This window comes from Histomonas meleagridis, assembly GCF_020186115.1.
Source record: "Histomonas meleagridis strain 2922-C6/04-10x chromosome Unknown contig_55, whole genome shotgun sequence".
NCBI classification, from domain to species: domain Eukaryota; phylum Parabasalia; order Tritrichomonadida; family Dientamoebidae; genus Histomonas; species Histomonas meleagridis.
Window position 1 is genome coordinate 47095 of NW_027150898.1, and position 26944 is coordinate 74038.

The 26944-nt window shown below is 27.3% G+C and overlaps 7 protein-coding genes across 7 annotated transcripts; 4 read left to right on the plus strand and 3 right to left on the minus strand.

The window, feature by feature from the left end:
* Positions 1-245: 245 nt before the first annotated feature.
* GO595_007596 (Cdc42 like protein) lies at positions 246-1130 on the plus strand (the record flags this gene model as incomplete). The annotated part of the gene is made up of 1 exon (XM_067921077.1): positions 246-1130. One exon carries the CDS (start codon positions 246-248, stop codon positions 1128-1130), a length of 885 nt encoding a protein of 294 aa, XP_067772159.1.
* Positions 1131-1756: 626 nt separating this feature from the next.
* Positions 1757-2491, minus strand: GO595_007597 (Adenylate and Guanylate cyclase catalytic domain containing protein; the record flags this gene model as incomplete). Its single annotated transcript, XM_067921078.1, has 1 exon — positions 1757-2491. The coding sequence occupies one exon, from the start codon at positions 2489-2491 to the stop codon at positions 1757-1759; it is 735 nt and encodes a 244-aa protein (XP_067772160.1).
* A 5299-nt stretch (positions 2492-7790) lies between these two features.
* Positions 7791-8945, plus strand: GO595_007598 (uncharacterized protein; the record flags this gene model as incomplete). The annotated part of the gene is made up of 1 exon (XM_067921079.1): positions 7791-8945. One exon carries the CDS (start codon positions 7791-7793, stop codon positions 8943-8945), a length of 1155 nt encoding a protein of 384 aa, XP_067772161.1.
* Positions 8946-9756: 811 nt separating this feature from the next.
* GO595_007599 (putative TBP-associated protein) lies at positions 9757-11100 on the minus strand (the record flags this gene model as incomplete). Its single annotated transcript, XM_067921080.1, has 1 exon — positions 9757-11100. The coding sequence occupies one exon, from the start codon at positions 11098-11100 to the stop codon at positions 9757-9759; it is 1344 nt and encodes a 447-aa protein (XP_067772162.1).
* A 1964-nt stretch (positions 11101-13064) lies between these two features.
* On the plus strand, positions 13065-15077 carry GO595_007600 (leucine-rich repeat protein; the record flags this gene model as incomplete). The annotated part of the gene is made up of 1 exon (XM_067921082.1): positions 13065-15077. The coding sequence occupies one exon, from the start codon at positions 13065-13067 to the stop codon at positions 15075-15077; it is 2013 nt and encodes a 670-aa protein (XP_067772163.1).
* Positions 15078-18941: 3864 nt separating this feature from the next.
* Positions 18942-20165, minus strand: GO595_007601 (CAMK family protein kinase; the record flags this gene model as incomplete). The annotated part of the gene is made up of 1 exon (XM_067921083.1): positions 18942-20165. The coding sequence occupies one exon, from the start codon at positions 20163-20165 to the stop codon at positions 18942-18944; it is 1224 nt and encodes a 407-aa protein (XP_067772164.1).
* A 2706-nt stretch (positions 20166-22871) lies between these two features.
* On the plus strand, positions 22872-23999 carry GO595_007602 (serpin family protein; the record flags this gene model as incomplete). Its single annotated transcript, XM_067921084.1, has 1 exon — positions 22872-23999. One exon carries the CDS (start codon positions 22872-22874, stop codon positions 23997-23999), a length of 1128 nt encoding a protein of 375 aa, XP_067772165.1.
* Between the last annotated feature and the right edge of the window lie 2945 nt (positions 24000-26944).

Sequence of the window (26944 nt, forward strand, 5' to 3'; positions counted from 1 at the left end):
TATAATACTCGATATTTAAGATATTCCAAACTATAAAAAATATTTTAAATTGTATTTTAAATAATATATCCTAGTTAAAATATAAATGTATTAATAAAAAACGTGAAATTTTCAAAAATAATTATTGCACAGTACAAAGTAATCCACTGAAAATTTTTTTCCGGTCACAACAACACGTACAAAAATTGAGAACATTTTTTGGGTTTTGACTGTAGTTCGTTGCAACGAAATGATCATTTTGTGGAATGAATAATAAATATAACGAAAAGCCCCATCTGAATCATGAACATAAGCTAACCTTTATTGGGTCTCCACAGGTTGGTAAGTCATCTTATCTTATGACATATAAAAACGGAAATTTTCCTAAGAATGGTATTTTACAAGTTATTGAAACCTACAAAAAAGATTTTGAAATTCCTTCCAAAGAAGAGAACTGGAGATTTATATTTTGTGATACATCATCAACTGATGAATATCAGAGATATCAATGTTTTCCATATACAGATGTTTTTATGATTTGCTTCTCTGTTATCAATCCACAGTCATACCAAGATATATTTAATTATTGGCTTCCAACTCTCGCATCATATCAGCACGATAGGCCAAAACTTAAATTAATTATTGGTTTACAGACTGATTTACGCAAGCAATATATGCAAAGTGGGTATCCCGTGATAGCCTTTAAAGATGCGAAAGAAGCTTTCAAGAATAATGGTTTACATTATGTTGAATGCACAGCATACAAAAAGAAAAATATTAAAAAAGTTCTTAAGAAAGCAGCAGATCTCTTAAGAAATGATGAAGAAGAGGAAGATGATGATGATGATGACGACGATGATGATGAAGATGATGGTGACGAAAACGATGACAATGATAATAATGATGATAATGGTGATGACAATGGTAATGATAACAATGATAATGGTAATGATAACAACGATGACAATGGTAATGATAAAAATGATAGCAACAGCAGTCGGAGCAAAAATTCCAGTTCTTGTTGCAGCTGCTGCTCTTGCAATTGTTGCAAATGCGATGGATGCTGTAAATGTAAGTGCGGCGGCGGAGGATCATGTTGCTCATCGGGATGCTGCTGTTGCTGCGGCTCAGATTGCTGCTGCTGCGATTAATCACATTATACTTATTAAATCATCCAATATCTGAATTTTAATTTATATTAACAAAAGATATAAAACATTTTCGTTAATTTCTGGTTACAAATCCAAAAATATTTCTCATTTGTGAATATATGATAACAAACTGTAATTATGAGCATCAAATTTTCATTGAACTTCTTCGATCGTGTACTAAGTTTATAGAAAAGTAATTTTTTTATGTGTTTTTAAAAATATAATAATTCTCACTTTGACTATGATATAAATGTTTCGCAATGAATAATATAAATATTTATGCATCAAAAACATTTTCAATCAAATGAATTAAGAATTATTAAAATCAAATAAAATGCATATAAAAGAAATTAATTTCATTACCTTCTTCATTTAGAGTATTTACAACTGATAATAAATAAAAACCGAAGTCAAATATTTCTAATTATTATTTCTTCGTTACCTTATTCACTTAAAGTATTTTCAACTATCGATAATATAAAAACCGAAGTCAAATATTTCTTCGTTCCCTTTATACGTAAAACATTTTCACTAACGATAATATAAAAATCGCATTGAACATTTCTTCACCTAAAATAACAATTCACACAAATAAAATATTTACAAAACAGAATAATTTCTTACAGTTACTTTGTCAGCACCTTTTTCACGAAAAACATTTTCACGTTCTTTTCTCTTATTTCCTTTTCCTTATCTATCACAAACTCTCTCTTGTCCATCAAGTCCATTGCCTCCTTGTTCATTTTGATTATTCCTATGCTTTCGTCCTCCAGAAACACCATCACTGTCTCCAACAAGTTTCCGACCAATTCGAATGTTGGATAACTTTTACATAATATATTACCTGCGATTGGTCCTCCGAACACAATTGCTATGTTAAATGTAATGTCCAACATCAATTGTTCACTTAAATCGTCCGTTGCGTTAATGATTTCATTACAAAAGTTTAATGATTGCGCAATTTGTAGTTTTGGTTGATCAGCGAAATCGAACAAACCACTACATAATATAATGTTTTGTTCATTTTTCTTCATTATTATCAACGACGGATATTTCTTTATGATATCATCGAAATATAAATAAATTTTCCGTAATATTTCAAATGTTTGTTTTGGCGTCATATTAAATACACTATCTAAAATACCAATGATTTCGATTGATATTATTGTACAATTATCAGAGACATAATAAGAAGAATCATCTTTTTCATGTTGATCTAAACCATACATTATTGATTTCGGTAAATGTTTTTGTATTATTTCTTCTGTCTTTTGTTTGGATTCGATTGCATTTAGTCGTAAGTCTTCTTCTTTCTTCATACTATGAATACTTAATGCTAACGAATTAATGTTTTCATTCATTTGACTATGAATACCTATTAAATCGATTTGTGATAATGCATTATTTATGTTAACTCTAATTGAAATCGAATTTATTTCATTTTGTTTAATTCGTTCAATGTTTATATATAAATCAGAGACATTATTAGTATTATTATCTATGTATGGTATAAATGTAGTTAAATGACTACCAATGACTTGTTGATTGATCATTCCAGTAATGTTTTCTGCGGATTTATTAATTGATATAATAGTTAAATCAGGATTAATTAATATGATTGGATATGATAATGAAGAAATTATCGTTTGTGCAGGTGATAAATATTTTTTATCTTCATCTTCTTCTTTGTTATCAATGATTAATTCCATTAATGAGTTGTTTTCAATGATTGATTCTGGTGGTAAGAATCGAATTAATGTTTTAACTCCATCGATAAATTTATTAAATGAATTATATAATAAAAATTGTAATATAAATAATATAATTGATATGAACATAAATATAATAGAAAACATTTGAGTTTCATTTGTAAATGTGGCTGTTTGTGAATTACCATAAGTTTCGAAATAATTTTGAAATGTGATTAAATTATCGTATAAATAAAATTCACATAATAATACTAAATTCGAATATTTTTCTTCCGAATTTAAATTTATGTTTTTCGCTCCTTTTAATTGTATTGTTTGAATTAAACTCTTTAATAATATATCTGCTTGAATTATCTTTCGATCTAATGATAAACAATTATAAAATTTATAAATTTCGGTATATAAATCATTACAAGTATCAGTGAAATGGATTTCATCTAAATCTTCATCAACACCCATAAAACGAACTACTTCTTCATTACCAGTTAACATTGAAGTCCATGAATCTTTAAATGTTTCATATGTAGGTAATAAGAACTTTGTTAATTCGTTAATGTCATTTTCATTAGATAATGAACAAATATAACCTATTAAACCAACTGTTTCATATAATGATCCAAATCGTGTATTCGCTATGTTAAACCATACGATTAATTTACCTATGTCTTGTATACGTAATCGTGCGATATAAAAGACTAATACTATCATTACTGTATTAGTTATTAATGTGATTATTGTCATATAAGGTAAAAATATATATGAAAAATTATGTTTGATTAATAATTGTGTAGAACTTTTAGTTTTCCTATTTTTCTTTGATTTATCAAGTTTCGAAATTGATTTTAATGATAATTTAATTGTATCTTTCTTAACTTCTTTTAATACTTTTATTATATTATTACAATTTCTATATAAAGAACTAATAGAATAAAATTGTAATCCAGCAAACATTATGAAAAATAATATCGAAATTAATAATAATAATATTAAATATATATCATAAACAGAATTAACATAATCATTACCATCACTAGCGATTCCATCTTTAATTTTAGCCAAGTTTTCATTGATATGAAATATATTATATGAACCAGTATATAATGAATCCAAATAATTTATTGTATTCTTTTGTTCACTTTCCCAATAACCAGTCGAATGTAAATAATAATTTAATGATTCAAAGATTACACCTCTAATCGACTTTTGTTCACTATTTAATTGTTGGATATGTAAATTCATTGATAAATTCATAGAAAACATTTGATATAATAAGTCTTCAAATGTTGCGCCTCTTTTATCTGATTGACTTAATAAACTATTCATTAATTCTAATAAATTAATGATTCCATTTTTCGATTGTTTTGATATAATTATTTCCCCATTATTTAATGAGTTATTATTCGATGTAATATTAATAATTGGATAATGTGTATATTCATTAACTTTATTTAACCCTTCAAATTCATTAATTAATGGATGTGTATTAAATAATAATGATGAAATAAATGTCGAATATTCAGATGATATATAAGTATCACCAAAATATAATATTTCTTCAACAATAGCATAAATACCTGAAGTAGGTGATAGAATTGTAATACAAAATATTATTAAAAATAATACAATGAAAATAGCTTGAAGTATTGTAATGAATTTCGACGTCTTTAATCCAGGATATTCGAAAGTATTTAATGCATTTTGTAATGATAATCTTAAACGTGAATTCTTTATCATTCCGGTAGTAACTTCTTCTAATTTTTGTCCAATTTCACTTCCATTCGTAGAACTACTTAATAAAGAACTTAATAAAGATGCATCAGCATTATTATTAAGTTTACTTTTCTTATCATTATTTTCGATGAATTCACCTCTAATATTAACTATTTCATTAATTAAATATTTTGGGAATATATTCATTAATGAAACGAATGAATGATCGACATTTAAATGTTTCCCTTGTTCTAACATCATCGCTTTATAATACCATTTACTTGCTTCTTTAAAATCTCCTGCTCCTTCTATTAAGAAGTTACAATATTCTTTACTAATCTCTATGTTATTTGGATATTTATCTGATAAATCAAAATATATTGTACGATATTTATTACTTGTATCTTGTATAGTAACTATTTGATGGAAATCAATTTTCGAATGTGGTAATGAAATCTCATTCCAAAATTGTCGAATTGAACGTATAGCATCTGATGATTCTTTTGATATTTTATTAATCTTTGAAAAAGCTTCTCGTGGTAATGACGATTGTCTTAACACATGAATTTTCTTCATTTGGTAAATTAAGAATTGATAAAATATTGTTAAGTTTTTATATTGTTGTAATAATGATAAACAATGTCCTAAAAGAAAATGTTTACCTGTAAAAAATGATATCGCTTGTGTAGTTTCAATTAATACATCTAATGATTTATAATTCTCAATCATAAATTTAGGTAATGAAAAATCAATAAAAAAATCACATGCATATGCAATACCAACTCGTAAATATGATGATATATAATTCTCATCAATTTCATACTCTTGTAATTGTTTCTTTTTGATTTCTTCTGTTCTTTCAATCCCATCAGGTAATGAAGAATATGATAATGATTTAATAATTTTGTTTTTCTTAATAATGAGAATGATTGACATTACAACAAACTCTATAACTAATATACAAATTGAAACTAATAAAAAAATCGTTTCTGACATTTTAACTCCAAATATCATTGGTACAATTACTATTTGTGTGGATAGATAAAATCCTGGAATTAATGAAGTCACATAATGCATGAAAAAGAAATGAAATGGAAATTGAAATATTTTAAGTTGAGAATATATTAAAAAAATTAAAACAATGATCTGGACGATAAAAGTGACCCACGATGGAAATAAACTTAAAATTGGGCCGAAAAATGATGTGATGGCTGTAAAGGAATAAAAGACACTAACAATGGTGGGATCCCAGGCTGAAAATGGCGTATAAGTAAAGACTGTATTACGACATGTTAAGCCATATGAAAAAATTCCATAAAATAATAATCCAAAAGAAAATATAGTGGAAATTATAGCAACAGCTAAAGTATAGCCAGTGGTCGTATTAGAAGTGGCTTCAATCCCAAGATTATAAACTGCATATCCGGCAAATGTTGGAAACCAGCCAAGACAACATGGTACAACAATAATCTGTATAACGTGGGAAATGTATAAAAAGGGTTTGGAGTATTGTCGTGTTTTTGAATATAAAACTGTTACAATAATATGCCATCCAAAAATCAATACACATACTACAAACATAATGATATAGTATAAAATTGTTCTATCCCAGTTTACTTTTGTTATTCCAAAATCAAGTGCATACTGAATAAAATGAATAAAACGAAACTTACTATCTTCATTTGGATAAATTTGTAGGTTTAATGGCCAGTAACAACATACAATAACTTGAACAACTAGAAGAAGAATTTCTAGTAGGTAAAAAGGAAGAGGAATATGAACAAATTGAGAAATTTCGGAATAAAGTGGATAAAGTAATGATTCGCGTTTCTGAGCTGAAATTATTTGATCATCAATAGTTGTGAGATGGGTAGTCTGAATTGTGGAAGAATTTATAGAAGAATTATTCTCGATTGTGCTCATATAACTGGATTTTGGAACGTTTTAACTCAATCATTCAAAACAACTTTTTGAAACCATTATACGCTGACAACATTTTTTTTTGAAAGTAATGTGAAGTGTTTGAGTTTTTAATGACGCTGGAGTTTATCTCAATAAATTGATCTGATTCAAAATTGAAAAACAAATATCTCATTATATACACATGAAATTAATATTTAAAATTCACATTAAAATCGACATTCATGTTGTATGTAATTAAGAATGAAAAATATTTTTTAAATTAATGTAATAATTCAAAATTCTGATTTAAATTTGATTATAAATTGGTCGAAAACTCCTTTTTACACATTCAAAATAGAACGATTGAAATTTGAATTAAACTTGGTTGTGGAAAATTGACACATTTCGATCGGGTTAATAGAATTACATTCAAAAAGTGAAGTGATGACTGCCAAATTTTTCCATCAGTTATTTTATAACTCGCATCGAAAATAGCCGTTGTTTCAGGACTAAAGCCGTTAAAAATTTCACCTCATCTGTTTACAGTCACATCGCCGTTAATGTAAGCACTCGAACAATGAAAAAACTTGCAATAAGTTGAAAATTTTTAACATAAAAAATATCCATCACTTAAATGCAATTGCCAGTCAGTTAAGCATTTAAATTTAATGAATTGAAACAAAAAAATTTCAATGTTGATATTTGATATTTTGGAAAAAAAGATATATATATTTTATAAAAAAATCAAATGGCAAACATGAGTGTTTTCAACAAGCATAACAGAACAACATGATATTACTCTCATTCAAATTTAAAAATGAAAAAAATAAGCTAACGAGATTATAAAATGTGTGTTATTGTTGTTCAGTTAACTGGGCTGACTGGTTAAACCATGATTTATTTCAGTTTGTATTTTGCATATAAAATGGAAAATTTTAATTATCCATATTTTTTTTTAGATTTTTAATTGGCATAGTATTATCATTTAAAAAATCCGTGATTTTGAAATTAACTTGAACCAGTAACAAAGAGATGTCTGATTTTTTCATCTTCATGTTTGAGGTGCCCCATTTTGTTTCTCTTTCGGTTTGCGTAGAAGATGAACATTATCCCAAAAAATAACATTGGAATTCAATTTCCAAAAAGAACTTTCACCAATAGAAGCCAAACGCAACACGAAATATTCCAGCAAAAAAAATATGAAAATTATCAAATCCCGCCATATTTATCAAGCTTCAAAGATATTAATTATTTAATGATAACAAAAGTTGACGTTTCAAATTGTCCTATTGTTAATTTTGACGGAATTATCAATCTTAAAAATATTGAAATTTTGATCATGAAAAACACATTAATTACTTCTTTCAAATACGCGACTGCTCTTCCTAAATTGAAAAATATTGACATTACAGAAACACCAATCATGGCACGTCTTTATGTACGTGAAATGGTGCTTTTTGCATTTGGTTTTTCCATTGAAGTTATCAATGGAAATGATGTCACACCCATAGAGAAAAGACTCCAAGAAACAAGTGATCTTTTAGAGATTCAACAAATAATCCGAAATGGCTCATTTTTATTTTCATATCCATTTCACAATTCAACAGATTCCTTTCTTTCATCAAATTTTGGCTTTATTCCACCTCCTTCACATAATACACCAAATCCAGTGAATACTCCAATTCAATCATTTGACAAATTAATTTCAAATTTAAATGACCGTATTAATACCATCAAAAAAGGTAGAATTGCATGGCAATCCAAGACATGTCTTTTCGAAATCTTTAAGCAAAAACGTATTCCACCTGATTTTCAAAGATTACAAATTCTTATTGAATCCACAAAACCACCGCCGAACTATGAAGAGAACTTCAATAAACTCAAGAGCGAACAGAATTCTTCTATTGAAAGAGCAGCACAGATCCATCGCGAAATAGAAGAAATTTCTTCAGCTCTTTCGGAAACAAAACAGAAACTCAAAAACGAAACTGAAAAAAATCTAAATTTAAGAAGTAAGCTAAATAAAATTCAAAAGCTAAAGACAGAAGAAGACATCGTTAAGGAAAGAGATGCTCTAAAACAAGACAACGAAGCTCTTTTGAGAAAAAATCAAGAACTTAATTCGATGTATTTAATTCTTAAACAAAAATTGGAAAAGATGGAAAACGATTGCAACGAATTCAAAGATGAGTTAGTTAAGTGTTTTAAGTTGTCTTTAGATGAGAATAATATGGGAAATTTAATAACAAAAATAAAGTCTCTTAAAAATGGACAAATTCCAAAGGAACCAACTGATAGTGAGGGAAATGCCACAGCAACGGATGAAGAAGAGTTTAAAAGTCTTTTAAAAAGTAATGATGAACTTGAAAATAGAATCAACCATCTACAGAGCGAAAATGAAACGTTATACAAGCGTTTAAAAAATGAGATGGAAGAAAAGATAAGAGCTCTGAGAATCCAATTGGCAGAAGCAAAAAATGAACAGAATCGTTGAGCTACTTCTTGACAAAAAGTGTCAAAATATCACTTTTTGAAAGATATATTCAGAAAGTGCTCTTCATGTCGATCGACAGGTTTGAATAACGGTGTATAAATTCAAATCTATTATTGCCTTTACAAATATTTGGTTAAATATTTGTTTTTATTACAATAAACTTTCAACGGACCTTCAATTTTTTATTAGTAAATTTTGATAAAATCATATGCAGATGTAAAAACATTTGATGAATTAAATTATTTATTGAATAAATTTCCCTTTGCAGGTATGAATGGAAAAAAATTACTGAATATAAAAATAAATTAATTATAATCATTGATTTATCTTGCTACATATATGTAGATGATAAAGCATTTACAAAATGTAAATTTTTATAAGAATTGTTTATATTCTAAATCCGAGGTGCCTTTATTTATTCTTTTTGAAAGCTGCATGAAACGCTATTAGAAAAAAATCATATTGCATTTCCATTAATTAGAAAAACTTTTCATTTTCAAGTGTACTAAAAAAAATTAAAAGGAAAACACGTTATAAGAGTGTGAAATAATCCAAAAAAAGATTTAATCTTATAGAATTTTGCATGAAGTGATATTATATTCCTGGTTAAAAGGATTAAAAAATAAGTTCAATGATTTTCATTCATAAAAATAATCTCAAAATTTTCGTTACAACTACAAATAATACTTTACAAATTTTTCATACATTAAAGCATTGTAATATTTCACGAATCAAAATTTAGAAAACATAAATTTATATTAATTCTTTCTAATTATTTCCAAAAACATTTTTTATACACAAAAAAATATATTTATATATATAAAAGCGATGACTCATCTATACAGTACGGGATCAAATCCAATCCGAATTTATCCACCAGCTTCAAATAGTTTTCTCCATCTATTGACGGCATTGACAATGGGTTCAAAGGCTCAATACCTTTAGCCAGCATTTTGATTGTATCTGCATGTACACAGTTACCAATTGCTTTCAACAAAACGTCGTAAGTTCTAACGATCGCTTCTTTACCTTTATAACTTTGTTCGACTGAATCCGCTTCCTTTAATTCATTTAACAAGTTCGGGATTACTGGGAACAGAAAGTTCGATGCAGTGTTTAACCCCAACGTGAGTAAAGCAGAAGCGGCGCCAAACTTTTGGGGTATCGAATTGTTCCCGACGATGACGGTTAGAAGATTTGATGTGGTCATCGGCTCAACGTTCGGATAATTCGCTATAGAACGATCTATGAGGACCTTGAACAAGTCGCAGGCGTATGAGCGTATCAGTAGTTGACGCGAGATGTCATTTGACATGATTCGTGGACTGACTAAAAATGTTAAAGCTACTGTTAATAGGGTCTGTAAATAGATGTCAATTGAAAGTTCCTCGTTTTTACATAATGACTTCATGATGGAAACCGATAATAAAAGTTTCTCATAATCTTTGGGATAATCATTGATAATGGTTTGGGAAAATTGGATAAAGTATGGAATAAGAGTTTCAAGACAATTCTCTTTGCGGAGTTGTTGCAGCATTTTTTCACGATGATGGAAATCATTAGAAAGTAGATTCTTACGGGCTGTTTGATAGTAAAGCTTAAATTCATAAGAAAAACTATGCTTAGATGAGATGGTAAAATCGGATTCTAGATTGTTTTGCCAATTGGAAAAATTTACAAACAATTGTTTTTCACCAAGATCTGATGTCTCAGCTTCTGATGGTTGGCCTGTTCCAAGAGCTTCTTGACTTCTTAGTGGTTGGCCCATTACTGCAAGCCATTCTAGATCATATGAAATATCTAATGGATATGGCTTTAATTCAAAACGCATAAATGATTCAATATTAACAGGGTAGTCCATATAAACTAATAAATTAAGGGCATCTATAGTTCCAATATTTTCGAAATTGATTTCCTTTCCATCTGTATATCCAAATAGTGGTTCTAATTTGTTTGATTCAAGAGCCATGTTAATATGTGATACTTTAAGAGTTCTGCAGTGATGAATTTGCATCATCTGTATTGAATCACCTAAAATTTTTATGATATCTCGCTTTACTTGATGATATATTTTAGACGCAATTGATTCTTTGACGTGTGATATTCCGATTGAATTCGCAATTGTGGAAATAGTTGGAAAAATTGCTTGCGACATTATGAAAAGTGCCAAATTGCACTTTCATATAAGCGAAATGTGATGCGAAAATTTCAGTAGCCAAAAACCGAAATGTAAACTATTGATTGAATTAACAATTCCCAATCTGTAAAACAAAAGAATTTATAGCATCATTTTAACTCTACAAATATTAAAAGAAAAAAAAATATTCAAACCATACCTTATTACATGGTTTTACTAAAGTCAATTTACAAATTTGTACAATAAAAGCATGTTTTCTTATAATTTGGAATAAAATAACAATTAAATACAACATAACATTGTTTGGGCTAATGATAAAAAATATTTAAACATTTGTTTTAAAATTATTTTAATTCCAGTTTATTATAAAAACAAAAAAATTAACATATCAATCTATTTCTAGTGCGTGCCTTAACATTAATGCCTTTCCGGCCACTTCTTCATTTGCATCATTTGTTACATTTTCTAAGAAAATTGCCAATCTTTCCAAAAAAAGAGGAAACTGTCGAATTTTATCTTTAAATTTTGTTTCCAATTGTTCGAATGCTATCAACGCCTTAATGATCATATTAATTTTAGCGTTATCCAAACAATCGAACAAAACATTAACAGTTGCATCATTCGAAATAATATTTATAACTTGTTCTAGATTCGAATAGTACAAAACAGTTATTATCATATACGCAAAAGATTTCGTTGATTTATATGAAACAATTCGAAATTGTAAATATTCCCAATTAAACAAATTCAACTTTTCTAACTCAGGAATTAGGACCATTTTCTTATCGATGAAATTCGAAACGAAAAAGAATAAACCTTGTGCGAAAGTATCCAAATCTTGGAATGAAAGAGCTTTCGCACAACAAGAAACAAGATCAAAACCATTAATTAAGTTATAAGCTTCTTGTGTTTGATCTTTTAAAATTTGTCCTAAACATAAATAACTATTTGTCCAATAGACACTATAATCATCACATAAAATCTCAAGAATATTAGAAACAAATCCGCTCGTAAAAAATATGGTGTTATCAAAGATGGGATTAACCATTAAATTCTTTGAGTAACTTAATGTGTTATCAACAAACATTCCAAGGTTTTGGCGATTTGACAATATGGATGAATACATATGTATCAGTTGTTGTGAATATGGTGTGGGATATTGTGATAATGAAAGAAGCCCATCAATGACGGGATCGAGAAGTGTAAATGAATGAAAATCAGATAAATTAAGGGCATTAAGAAGTCGTTGAAATTCATTTACATAAAGTTCTACAAATCGGCATTCAATACATGCATAAAATATTTCTTCGCCCTCCTTAAGGAGGTTACTAAAAATTGAAAATATGGTACGTCTTATGAAATTATTATCAATTTGCTGTAAAAACAAAATGAGAATTGGGAAAATTTGTAATTTAAATAATTGACGAGATGCTTCGTGAGATGAAAATATAAAATATTTCATTACAACAAGCGTTTTTTTAACTATTTCTATATTTGGAATATTTACTAAAATATTTAAAAATATTTTAAAACAATAATCGATATTGAATTCGCATGAAGAATCTTCTATGATAGATAAAATCTCATTTAAATGACTTATTACGTCAGATATTGGAAATTGAGGAGATGTAATTAACATTTCAATAGAATGAAGGTGATTTGTCAATACCTCTGATGCAGAAATTCCTAAGTTTATCTCACTGATCAAATGAAATGGATCTTTTTGATTTTTTTCGATCATGAAAGATTGCTGAAAACACAAACGGTCGACATCTGGCCGTTTGAAGTCATGACGAAAATTTAAAACAAATTATTCGAAAAAAAATCATCTTCCAAGTGAAAAGTTAGTTGCCTCAAAATTGAATTTGCCATTAGACTGAAGTAAACCACTTGATTTGATTGGAATATAACTTTTTAAACATACATTGTTTTTGAAAATGTTTTTTTAATTGGCTCTTCGGTTTTTTCGAGGCCATTTTGAGATGCTCTTTCTTCTGTTCAATGTCCTCACATCTCAAGGATATATACCAGATAATTTTACTTTGATTTTAAATGCAGGTGAAATCGAAAACAAGATTTATTTAGATTTCAAAAACAAGACAAAAAGCTTGATCTTTGTAAACGATGTAGCCAAAATTCCAAATTCAGCATTTATTAAATGGGCTTCGCTTGAATTTGTTAACGTTGCTAATTCAATTACATCAATTTGTGATTCAGCGTTTTCAGAATGTTCTTCCTTATCAACCCTTATCATTGGAGAGAGCGTTCAAGTAATTGAAGCTAATGCATTTAGCTATTGTCATTCGTTGACAAATGTAACAATTCCAGATTCAGTTACATCTATTGGAATTTCTTCGTTTTCTCCATGCTTCCGTCTCCAACGTATTAATGTTTCTAAGGGAAATTCAAATTATTCAAATTTTGAAAATGATGGAATTCTTTACAACAAAGATTTAACTTTAATTATTTGCTATCCATCAGGGATTCCAAGCAAGTCATTTAACGTACCATCTTCAATAACTACAATTTGTAATTATTCATTTAACGGTTGCAGAAATTTAACAAATGTTAACATAGGAGAAAATGTTATACAAATCGAACAATATGGATTTTCAGATTGTATTGCCTTAACTACTGTTACTTTTCCTCATGAAGGAAAACTGAAAACAATAAATCGTTATGCATTTGCATATTGTGATTCTTTGAGTTCTATTTCAATTCCAAACACAGTCGAAATGTTAGGATCGGCAGTTTTCTTTTCTTGCGGACAATTAGAAAAAGTATCACTTCCATCTGACATCGAAACAATCAATTCGTTCACATTTACCAACTGCTACAAGCTTAAGGATGTCACTCTTGGTAATAAGATCCAAAGCATTAATCAATATGCATTCTCCAATACAGCTATCACCAATATCACAATTCCGAATTCTACTATCACTATCGGAAAGTATTCATTTATATCTTGCCTCAGCTTAGAAGATGTTGTTATTGGCGAAAATATTGAAAAAATTGAAGAGAGCGCTTTTTCACATTGTTCCAAGCTCAAAAGTGTCACAATTAAATCAGTTAAGTTGTATACCATTGAAAAATCCGCTTTTTCAGTGTGTCCTTCTTTAGCGACCGTTACACTAGACGACCGTTTATCATCAATTGGAGAAACCACTTTTTCCAAGTCTGGATTAAAGAGTATCATAATTCCAAGCTCACTTAAAACCATTCCAACGAAAGCATTTGAGTATTGTACTTCTCTTGAATCTGTTATTCTTAATGATGGTTTAAAGGAGATCAAAGATGAAGCATTTACACATTGTGAGTCATTAATGGAAATTACAATTCCTAAAACAGTTACCTCCATTGGTATTAATCCATTTACATTTTGCAACAGTCTTCAAAAGTTTAATGTTTCGATATCAAATATGCAATATTGCACATATGCTAATGACGGAGTTCTTTATTGGAAAACGTCACTTGGACCGCAAAAGTTAATTAGTTATCCATCAGGATGTCGATCTCCTTCATTTACTACACCTGAATATATGAAAGGATTTTGTTCATATTCATTTTGTAATTGTTCTTATCTCGAATCAATTATTATTGAAGAACATGTTCTCAACTTTGAGAAATATTCAATTTTGCAATGCGAAAACTTAAAATGTATATATTATTATTCACTTTCACCACCAAATTGTTCAATGCGTGATACAATATTCTATGACATAGCTACAAGTACAGTGATGGTAAAGAAAGATTATAATGGAACCGAATTCCCGTCAATGTCAATATCAAAAGGAAAAATAGTTGCAGAATGTCCGCCTGATGAAAAGATCGAGAAGAAGAGCAAAACAGGACTGATAATCGCAATTGTTTTGGGATCGATCGCTCTTTTGGTTATAATCACCATAATCATTATTTGCATTCATAAAAGAAAAGGTGCCAAAGTGGACAAGTTTAATACACTTGACGAGCCATTACTCTCAATACAAAATCAGTGACTTTTTCTATTTGGAAACGATAGCTGGATTTGAATGGGAATTGAGTCCGTTGTAAAGTTTTATTATTCTATAGTTTACTTAAATGAAGAAAATTGTTTTTTAACTTTCTGTATAATTAAAAAATATGTTTTACATCAAATGTTTATTAGTGCCAAGAAATTATATGATTAACTTGTTGATATTCAATGGAAAATTAATTGTTTTGTCTTCTAAGTAAACTTTAGAAAAATGCGTTTCCACTTTTGTGATAAGTTTGTTTTTGTTTTTAAATTTGATTGTATTAAAATGGCAGTTGATTGAATAGGTGGTGTTCCAACCTTTTGGGCAGAACTTTATTCTTTAAAATGGAGTTAATGCAAAAGTTGGAAAAGGTTATTTTTAATATAAATAATGAATCGGCTAAATCGACTTTAGGTTTGTTTGATTATAATTTTCCGTTTTCATTTAATCTAATGATTTCGAGATTTTTATATAATGCATATGCGTCAAGGAAAATAACTGATATCAATATTTGTATCAAGTATTTGTTGGAACTAAAAGCAAGTGCAGAAGAAAAAAACATCAAAAATGCTGATTTTTTTAATTTGTTTGCTCAATATTTACTTGAAGTGCAAACTAATGAATCATATTTTCTTCTTGAAAATATGATTAATCATGGACTTTATGATTCGCAAATTGTTAAAAAGAAAAAAGTATTATATTTTGCTCACTATAAAACAAAAGAAAAAATGCAAAAAATTGAAAGTTATTTTATGAGAATTGGACATTTTAATTATAGTTTTCGTAAAGAATTTTATTCAAATATCGAAGAGCTTTCAAAGAATGATTGGGAAATTCATAAGAAATTAATTAAAGAAGGAGTTAATCCGAATACAATTGCAAAAATAATAAGAAATGATGAAATCGAAAAACTTCAAGAAATATCATCACAAACAAATTTTGATTTCAATCAAACAATTGAACCATCACTTTATGAAAGATGTTCTTTTATTAATAAATTAAATGTTACATTAATTGATTATGCAGCATTTTTTGGATCAGTTAAATGTTTTAAATATTTACTTATGAACAATGCAAATATCGAAAATACAGGTAAATATGCAGTTGCAGGTGGAAATGAAGAAATTATTCATTTATGTGAACAAAATAATTCATCATTCGAAGATGCATATGAAACAGCAATTGAATTTCATCAAAATGATATCTTTAAATATATTTATGATAATAAAATTGTTGAAATTAATGATTTAGAAGAATTAGGAGTTGAATGTCTTTGGGATGATAATTATGAAATCTTATCATTTTTAATAAAAGAAGGAATGGAAATTGGTGATTTTTTTATAAAACATTTGGCATTAGTTGGGAATATTTTTATGTTAAAATATTTTTCAATAAAAAAATTTCCAATTTCGATTTTGGCAGATGCATCATCTTCAGGAAACCATGAATTTGTTAATTATCTTCTTAAATTCAAAGATATTAATATTAATGTATTTGACATAAATTTGTTCAATTTGAAATTTTATTTTATAATATGATGTTTTGAGTATAAATTTGGAATTTTTATAAATTATTTTTTACTGCATTAATACGAGCATCTTATTATGGTTATACTGAAATTGTTAAATTACTTCTTGAACAAAAAGATATTGATATTAATGCTACACTATTTTATATGTTCTTTTTGGTGTTTGATTTACTGTAAAGAAATTTATTTTATTAATTTAATATTTATTTTATCGATTCGAAATGAATATTTATTTAAATAATTTAACTTATTTGAAATTCGTTTAAATTATTTGGCATTTATTTATTTTATTTTTTACTGCACTTATATGCGCATCTAAAAAAGGGCATTATGAAATTGTTAAATTACTTTTGGAACAAAAAGGAATTAATCTAGAAGCAAAAGATATTTAAATGTTATATTTGATATCTATTTTGATGAATTAATATTTGTTTTATTAAGTTTATTTTCATTTAAATAATTTGAAATTTATATCATATGTTTCTAACAGCATTTCTTTGGGCAGCAAGAAGTGGGCATGTTGAGATTGCTGATTTAATATTTAAGCAAAAAAGAAACGATATTAATGAAGCAGGCATCTTGTTTTTTTATTTTATTTTTATATAAATAATTTTTAATTCATTTTATTAATTTGGAGTTTATTTTAATAATTTTGGACTGCACTTATGTTGGCATCTTTAAATGATCATATAGAAATGGTTGAATTTCTTTTAAAACAAAAAGACATTGATATTAATGCCGAAAATATTTCTTTCTTTCTCTTTATATTTATTTTAATAATTTTATTTTTAGTTCAATAACATGATGATAATTGTAATTATTTAGTACAGCACTTATGTATGCAGTTGAAGGAGGTAATATAGAAATAGCTAAATTACTTCTAGAACAAGAAGGAATTAATGTTAATGCTAAAGATATTTATTTGTTATATTTATAATTTGTTTTAATAATTTTTTATTTCAAAATAATATTTGGAAATTATTAGAAATATTTAGAACAATACTTATAATTGTATCAAAAAAAGGATATACAGAAATAGTTAAATTACTTCTTGAACAAAAAGGAATTGATGTTAATTCTAAAAATATTTATATATTTTATATAATATTTGTTTTAAAATTCCGATATCTTAAAACAATATTCGGTAATTATTCAAATTATTTGATACAGCACTTAACTGGGCATCTAAAAAAAGTCAGATAGAAATTGTTAAATTACTTCTTGGTCATGAAGGAATTGATGTTAATGCTAAAAATATTTATTCGTTTTGTTTGGTGTTCTTTTTGATGGTTCAATATTATATGGTGATATTTGGAAATTGTTCAAATTATTTAATACAGCATTAATTTTTGCATCTTATCATGGTCATATAGAAATAGTTAAAATACTTCTTGGTCATGAAGGAATTGATGTTAATGCAAAAAATATTTATTCGTTTTATATGATATTTATTTTAATAATTATGGGTTTAAAAACAGTATTCGGAAATTATTCAAATTATTTGATACAGCACTTAGCTGGGCATCTAAAAATGATCATATAGAAATCGTTAAAATGCTTCTTGAACAAGAAGGAATTGATATTAATGTTAAAGATACTAATTTGTTTTATTTGATATTCCTTTTAATTATTTAATATTTTCATATAAAATTTGGAAATGATTTAAATTATTTGACACAGCATTAATTTCTGCATCTAGAAAAGGTCATATAGAAATCGTTAAAATACTTCTTAAACATAATGGAATTGACATTAATACTAAAAGTATTTATTTGTTTTATATGATATTTATTTTAATAATTTTATATTTCAAAATATGATTTGGAAATTATTTAAATTATTTAATACAGCACTTATATTAGCTTCTTATCATGGCCATATAGAAATAGTTAAAATACTTCTTGAACAAAATGGAATTGACATTAATACTAAAAGTATTTATTAATGTTATATGATATTTATTTTGATAATTTTATATTTCAAATTAATATTTGGTATTTATTTAAATTATTTAAAACAGCACTGATGTGTGCATCTGATAAAGGTCATACAGAAATTGTTAAATTATTAGAACAAAAATGAATGAGTGAAGCTAATGCTAAAATTATTTAGAAAGCCCTCAAAGCTTTTTATTCTAATTGAAGAAGAAATTCCGATTCAATTTACTTTTTTCATATGAATTTTTATAAAAATAAATTTTTAATCTTTTAACTTTTTTTCAAATTTTTTTTTTCCTTTATTCACAAAATATTTTGTTTTAAAGTATTATATCTTTAGAAGTAAATTAATGAATACAAAAACATATTTTATATAAAACATGAAACATAACAAACATTTTATGAACTCTCGAAAATTGTTGTCATTGGTGTCAATGAGTTTCTTTCTTTTCTCTTTTTCACTTTCGGCAGTAAATTTGCCGCCGATTTCTGTCGACTTGAGATTCGCGGTCTTGGCGCCAATTTTCGTTGCGTATTTTTCTTTGACAACGATTCGGTGCTACTGCAAACTTTCAAAGAGCCCACAGAAGAACTTCTGATGCGTAATCTTGGCAACGCGTTATTCCCGCCAGATTCCGAATCTTTATCATCTGTATCAAGAAAAGGTGAAACAATTCCATGCTCGGAGCGTGTCGAAGTACGCGCTGTCGCTTCGGAGATCTCTTGCATGGAAATAGTGTTTATTGGTGGAAGTAAAATTTTGACTTGCGATTTCTTCCTTTTCGGACATTTGTCGGCGACTTTAAGCCATGGGTGGTTAAGAATCGCGTCAATGGTGATCCGGTCTTGTGGATTGACTTTCATCATAGATGTTATCAAATCTTTACATTGTGCAGAAACATAAGGTGGAACTGTATACGACCCTTTAAGGATCTGACGAAGCATGGTGGAGGTGTTGGATATGTTCCATGGATGTTCACCGGTTACCATTGCATATAAAATTACGCCAAGACTCCAAATATCGCTCTTAGGGCCATCATATTGGATACGGCAAAGACACTCGGGTGAGCAATAACACGGCGATCCACAAAATGTTTCCATCATTTGATGTTCGGATATAAATCCACATAACCCAAAATCGGATACTTTTATTTGTGGAAACTTAGTTATGAGAATGTTCTCAGGTTTGAGATCTCGATGTGCAACACCGGCTGAATGACAATATGCAATTGCTGATACAATTTGTTGAAAGATTAAAGCCGCTACTGGCTCACTTAATTTGTCGTGGTCAACAATATAATCGAAGAGTTCTCCTCCTTGACAATAATCCATTACTAAGTAAAAGTTATTTTCATCCCAAAAGAAATCATATAAAGCTACTAAATTATCATGCCTGAGATATGCCATTGTATTGACTTCTCGTTGGAAGCGCTCTTGGTCTCCTTTATCAGTTAGGTTTGGTTTAGCAAAAATTTTTATTGCGTATTGTTGATTATTCTTTGTATTAGTGGCTTTACAAACATGTGAAAATGCACCATGCCCAAGCTCCTCGCCAATCTCATATGAGTTGACTTTGCTTGGCCACGTATTTGTAAGATTTTGGTGAGCTTTGGGAATGGTCATTTCTGAACTGGGAAATTGGAGGTTTACAGTTATTCAGCGGCCGTTTGCATTGAATTTCAGACCATATGACCGTTTATTGTTTTCTGTTGAACTGCAGTTCCTTTTGATAGTGAATGATTATTTTTTGAATGAAAAAACGTTTGTTTCGATTGAATTGGTTTGAATGAATTCTATCACATTTACATTCATTTCACATGATTTCGTGAACAATAGCACTTTTTGTCTCACAAAAATTGAAAATTTCGTTGAAAAAATTGAGATATAAAAGTGACTCTTTGATCTCAGTATTCAAAAGTTAAAATAATTTTTTTCCTTTATAAACAATTTTTTATGTCTGTTTGTGAGAAGTTTTGTGTCACACAATCTGGGTACACAAATTCCCGATTGCTCTTTTAATTATTAAATATTAAAGGTCAACATTTGCCAATTAAATCATAGAAGTAAAGAACCAGGTGAAGATCCTGATTCTATCTCTAAATACCACTGTAATGACAAATAATAGCTAAAAAGGTGATATATTTGGAAACTTAAATGTTTCAAAAGTAAAAGCAATTAATGAATGTGATCCAAATGTTTACCCTGTATTGATTGCAGCCAGTTGTGTACATGTTGGGGTATTGATAATAGTTACTGTCGTGATTAATTATTTGTGTGGTAAAGAAAATAAAGAAATAAAGTAGCAATGGATAATGGTATTAATAGTAAAGTCATAACATGTGTTTTTTATTTTAATAAATATATAATAAATAAGATATAAATGATATAAGTTTGAACCAAATTTTGACTTACAGAGGTTTATATGGAATAATTAAAAGATTTGGATTCGTTGAAAGTTGAATCAATCAATTTGATGATATACTTTCAATGTTTCAATGCATTTATAATAGTATAAAGCTAATTTCTAAGTATTTTAATGTCACAAAGTTTTTTGTCTCAGAATTGATTTTGTTAATGTTATAACATTGAATTTGGCAAAAAGCGATTATTATGCTTATTCGAGATAATTGAAATTGTTTACGGTTGAACTCAATGAAATAATTAATTCATTAAACCTAACATTTTATTGATTTTTAATCTAAATTTTTATTTCATTTTTGAAAATGTTTCTCACCTTTATTGTTCCGATTTTTTCAAGATTTCAACTTATTGTTTACGGTGAAAATTCAAGTTGTCCTCTTTTAAATAGGAAAGAAAGTACTGAATTTTTTTTAAGGTTATATGGAAGAGAGTATTTTACGAATTTAAGAGCTAATTTATACGAAAAACTAAGTGTAATGTCGAAATTAATTAAACTAAATGAAACTTTTGTTTCAGATGATTTTTCTACAGTATCAAATTTCAGCAAATTAATAAAGAGTGATGCGGTTTATATTTGTGCTAATCAAATTGATAATTATGAAGGCGAAATATTCGATTTTCGTTCTGTTTCGAATCAACCAAAAATATATTTATCATCTTTATATGAAGAAATAAGAATTGCAAGTGGTGATTATTCAAAACTAATTCCATCTTTCTTTTTTGAAGGAAGGTTTAATTTTTATGGAAAATATATATTTGATCGAGTATATTTGATAAACTTATTTTTTAGTCCATCCGATCTTAGCGGAAAAAATATTAAAGCAAACCATGTTTTTTCTGATGCCCCCGAACAATTAAAAAACATTGTAGCACCAAAAAAAACATTAATTACAAAAAAACTAAAAAAAATCATTATACATAAAAATTCGATTGATGTTTATGATTCAAGAAGAGAATTCAAAAAATTAACAAATATTAATAGTATAATGGTAAGCCCATACTTTTTCTCTTATAATATTTCTATTGAACTTGCTGATAATGATACAATGATTCGATCACTTAATTTATTCTTTGAATATCCTCCATATGGATTTCTCACTAACCTTCATGCTGATGGTAGTTTATTAAAACTTATGGATATTTATTCATTCGATGATATGATAGATATAGAGAATACAAAAATAGGTTTTATTTTTGAAGGTAATTGGAATGGTTTTGAAGATTTTAAATTGAAAATAAAAGCTACTAGTAAAAGTAAAGATAGAATTGATACATCAGGAATTCCAAGATTTATAAATTATGAAGTTAAACAAAATAATATTTGACTTTATAATATTTGAAGTGGGATTATAAACAAGGTTCAGTCGATATAAATGAAAATCATTCTATGATTTTTTTGGTAATCGCGAAAAAAAGGAAGACTTCCTTGAATTTACTCTCAACTTGAGTAAAATAATTAATACCATTTTGTTTTTAAATACCCTTCTTTATTTATGGTAATATTCATTAATGAAAAAAAGAATTTCATGTAATTCAAGGAGTAATATCGTAACTAATGGATGAGTAATTGGATCACGCCATTGAGATGATATAAAACTTGGTAATGAAATGTAACTATCAGATATATTTCCAAAAAGCTTACAGAAAAGATGGAATGAATTGGCTATTGAAAATGGAGGATTTGATATTATGACTGATGACGATGGATCAAATTGTAAATATTTGTTCCAACATAATTGAGGCTTCAAAAATAATAAATAATGAGTTCATCAAATGTAGACCATTTGTCACCATAATTTTGATTATATTATGAATTTTTCTGACGCCTTTTGAAAACAGAAAAATTTTGATATCAATTTTCAATGGTTTATCTCTCTTTTGAATATTTCCCAGCATTAACATTTCACAATGTCTGAAGTCAGAAGAGGACTGACACTTCCAGAATCTACTCAGGAATTAGCGCAAAAGATGTTGAACTTTTTTGATGATGGTTCTTCAAACATAATTCTTTCACCTTACTCAACTTTTGTATCACTTATCATGACATCTTCTTTTTTTGAAAACGCTTCAAAAATTCAAATTCTTGAATCTTTAGGAATAGACACTGAAATTGGCACAAGAGATCTATTAATTTCACTTCAAAATATGATTCAAACCATTGAAAAAGAAGATGAAAGCACTTCTATCATAGGCGTGAACTCCATTTGGCCAAACGAAAATCTAGTCAGAGATATGAGTATATTCGAAGCTTTAATTGAAGTTCTAGGTTCCAAAATTACACCAGTCATATTTCCTCAACCTGGTCTTGACCAAATTAACCAAAATATTTCTGAATTAACGCATGGTCTTATTAAAGGTCTTGTAACTCCTGATGCTGTTAATCCTTCAACATATATAATCATCACAAGCGCCATATATTTTCGCTCTAAATGGCGTTTAAGTTTTGATCCGGAAAACACATTTACCAGATCTTTTGAGTTATTTGATAATTCAATTAAACATACTGATTTCATGAAAGAAAATGGGTATCTTCCTTATGCAGAAGATTCCGAAGCACAAGTTCTTTCTATTCCTTATGTTGATGATAATTCATTGATTATATTTTTACCAAAGAGAAATGATATCGAATCATTTAAAAGACTAAGAACCAATTTTCATGAATATATTAACAAACTTGAATTATCAGATATAAAAATATTTTATACAATACCAAAGTTTACTCATAAATGGGGTTCAACTTCACTTGTCGAAATGCTTAAATCAATTGGAATTATTGATATCTTCGAACAATCAGAAAATTCATATATTGTAACAGATATATTACACAAAACATTTATTGAAGTAAATGAAGAAGGTACTGAAGCATCGGCTGCAACTGCAGTTATTTTGGAAGAAGAAGATTTAGATGAAGTTGATGACTTAGGATTTGATTTCGAAACAATTGAGTTTAATGCTGATCATCCATTCATTTATTTAATAAGAAACAAAAATGGATCAGTCATATTCGCCGGAACATATATTGCTCCTGATGAATAAACATCAAAGTTTAAATTAGAATTTTGTAAAATGAGAAAAGTTATACTGAATTAGAATGTATTAAAATATTAATGTTTGTGTTTGTATTTCATGGGGATGTTTTAATGGTGAATTATTTGAAGCTATTTTTGGTTATTTTGTTTAATAATATGTATAACTAATTCATATGGATTCATTTAAAAATTCAATATGTTGTTTTTCGAAAAAAACTTTTGATAGATTAATTCGAGTAAAATCTTATTGATCTTTTCTCTTCTTTAAATTAAATGTTCTAAAAACGTTTATGACAACCCCACAGACTTTATCCTTTCCGATATCAAAACATATGAAAGAAATGATTTCTTGTTATAATTATCAAATGTTTTAATAAAGTATATAATTTTACTAAATCTTCGACAGTTTTTTTACAACACAAAGTTTCGGGTTGTGGAAACGGCCAATAAACCAAAATAAAATATTTGTTTTTTGCACATCATTGATCTCTATTAATTGTGGTGGTTTGTGTTGTCATTTTAGATACCAAAATAATAAAACAATATTCGAAATTAGTAGTTGAAGATCTTTTTAATATTTGTATGCTTTACTTTTTACATTATTCAACAAAAAGAAAGAAATTGCATGCAATTCAAATTTCGACTGAAAAAACGACATGTGACGTTAAAAAGGAAACATGTTTCGAGGGCTTAGCAAAATTTTCCCAAGAAATTCATCAACATCAAAAAATGATAATATTTCAAGTTCACAGAAAGATCTATTAAATATTTTTTCATATCATTTAAAAATTTATGAATCTTTAGAAACTGATGAAGAAAAATTGCAACTTCTTGAAAAGATCATATGTCACTTTCAAACAACATTTGAGCCCCTCGATTTTGACAGTATGCAAACAAAAGAAATTAAAAAAGAAATTGAACAATACTGTTTATTATGCAATCAAGAGGGATTTCTTATTCTAGGAAATCAAGAAATAAGGGAGAAAATGTTTAATTCTTTAATAATGATTTTTCACATTTTTTCAGGAAATTCAAATTTTGATTTTTTTAGTTTATTCACCAGAATTTTACAATCACCTAAAGAAATCATTCACAGTTCATTCTCAGTTATTTCCCTATTTTTTAAATCCCAAATTTTCCATTCTAAATTTTTAAAAGAAGATGGATTTTCAATTATTTATGAAACATTTTTCGATCATTTTGTTTCCAATGAAACACAAGAATTTTTTATAGAATTATTATTTGATTCAACTTTAAAAAATTATCACAATTTTATTCCTCCTGATAATCATTTAAAACTTTTTGTTGAATCACTGCAAAAGCCATCATCAAATATTGATACAGAATGTAAATTAAAGCCCTTATTTATTTCTAGATATTTATCCTCTTTTTCCATTGCTGATCAAACAATTTTTGAGCGATTTGATTCAATCGACGGTTTTTTCAGTTTAGCCAATTTTCTCATAAAGTATTCAAATCCAATTATTTCTGAATGTTATGAAATTCTTTTATGTGAAAGTAAAGCATCAATTCCAGTTGTTAAATCTTTTTATTATATGTATTCGATTTCAAATGCAGAAATTCGAACTAAAATTCTTTCACTTATTTCCTTATCTTTAAATGGACAATTTGAATTTGATAACATAAACAATAGTTATCCAATAAATTTATGGATATTACCACCACCTGAATTAAATCGCGAAGGCTTAATCGTTTTAGTCGTATTACTTAAAGAACTATCAGATAATAATAAAATTTCGATTGAAACTACATTAAGATCGATATTAAATTTGATTATGCCGCCTGAAAATGAAATTATTCCAATTGATCATTTTTTAGAACTTATTGAGTCATCAATTTCAGAAGGAAAATTATCCAAAGTAAAACTTTTAAATGAGAAATTTCTTGAAGATTTTGTTTTAATACCAAAAGTTGAAGATGTTTCAATATATTTTAAGAAACATGTAATTTTTGGATCATTAATTTCTCAAATATATTCATTGGATAACGCAGAAGATTATCGATTTCCAATTGTACAAAAATTTATCGAAGTTTCAAATCACTTAGAAAAATTGAATGATTTATTCGAGTTTTTGAGTGATTTATTTTCATTTGAATTTTCAGCGCAAATTGTTTCATTACTTTTACATTATATTTCAAATCCTTCTTTTATAAAGTTATTAACAAATGAATTACCAAAACATAAAAAAGGATTTAAATATTTTATTCAATCAAATGGTTTTTTAATACTTGATGAATATGTTAAAACAAATTCTTTTGATAACAATAAATTGTTAAAATTACTTTCGTCATTAAGTAATTTTGGACCACATTCTGAAATTGATAATTGGATTATATCACAACCAAAAGAATCACTTTTATTTAAATGTGATAAAGATTTAATTTGTAATGCAATTTACTCATTTAAAGAAAATGAAAACTTATTACATATTCCTTCTTTGTTATATTTTTTAAATGATTTTGATTCGAGTTTACAAATTAATCTATATAACGCCGGGAAATTTGCAATACCATTGTATAAAAAGTTTGGCGTTTCTTTAATTAAAATTCCACATTATGATTTAATTATTAATCGATTTATTGATTTGAAATATATTAATGAAATTTATAATTTTGAAGAACAATTTTCTTCGTTTTTTATTTCTGAGAATTTTCCTATTTATGAGTTTATACCAAATGATGAAATTTCATCAAGTTTTATTGTACAATTTCATTCAAACATTTCATTTTTCGTTAATGTTCCAAAATTTTCAACTGAAAACATATTAATTCTTTATAATAATTGTTTTACAATAAATGTTAATGATAATAATTTAATTGTATCATCAGAAAAAGAACAAATTTCATATAAAATTAATCAAAATTATTGGTATCATTTGTTTTTACATTTCCATACTAAAAAACTCGAAATATATTTTAATAATCAAATAA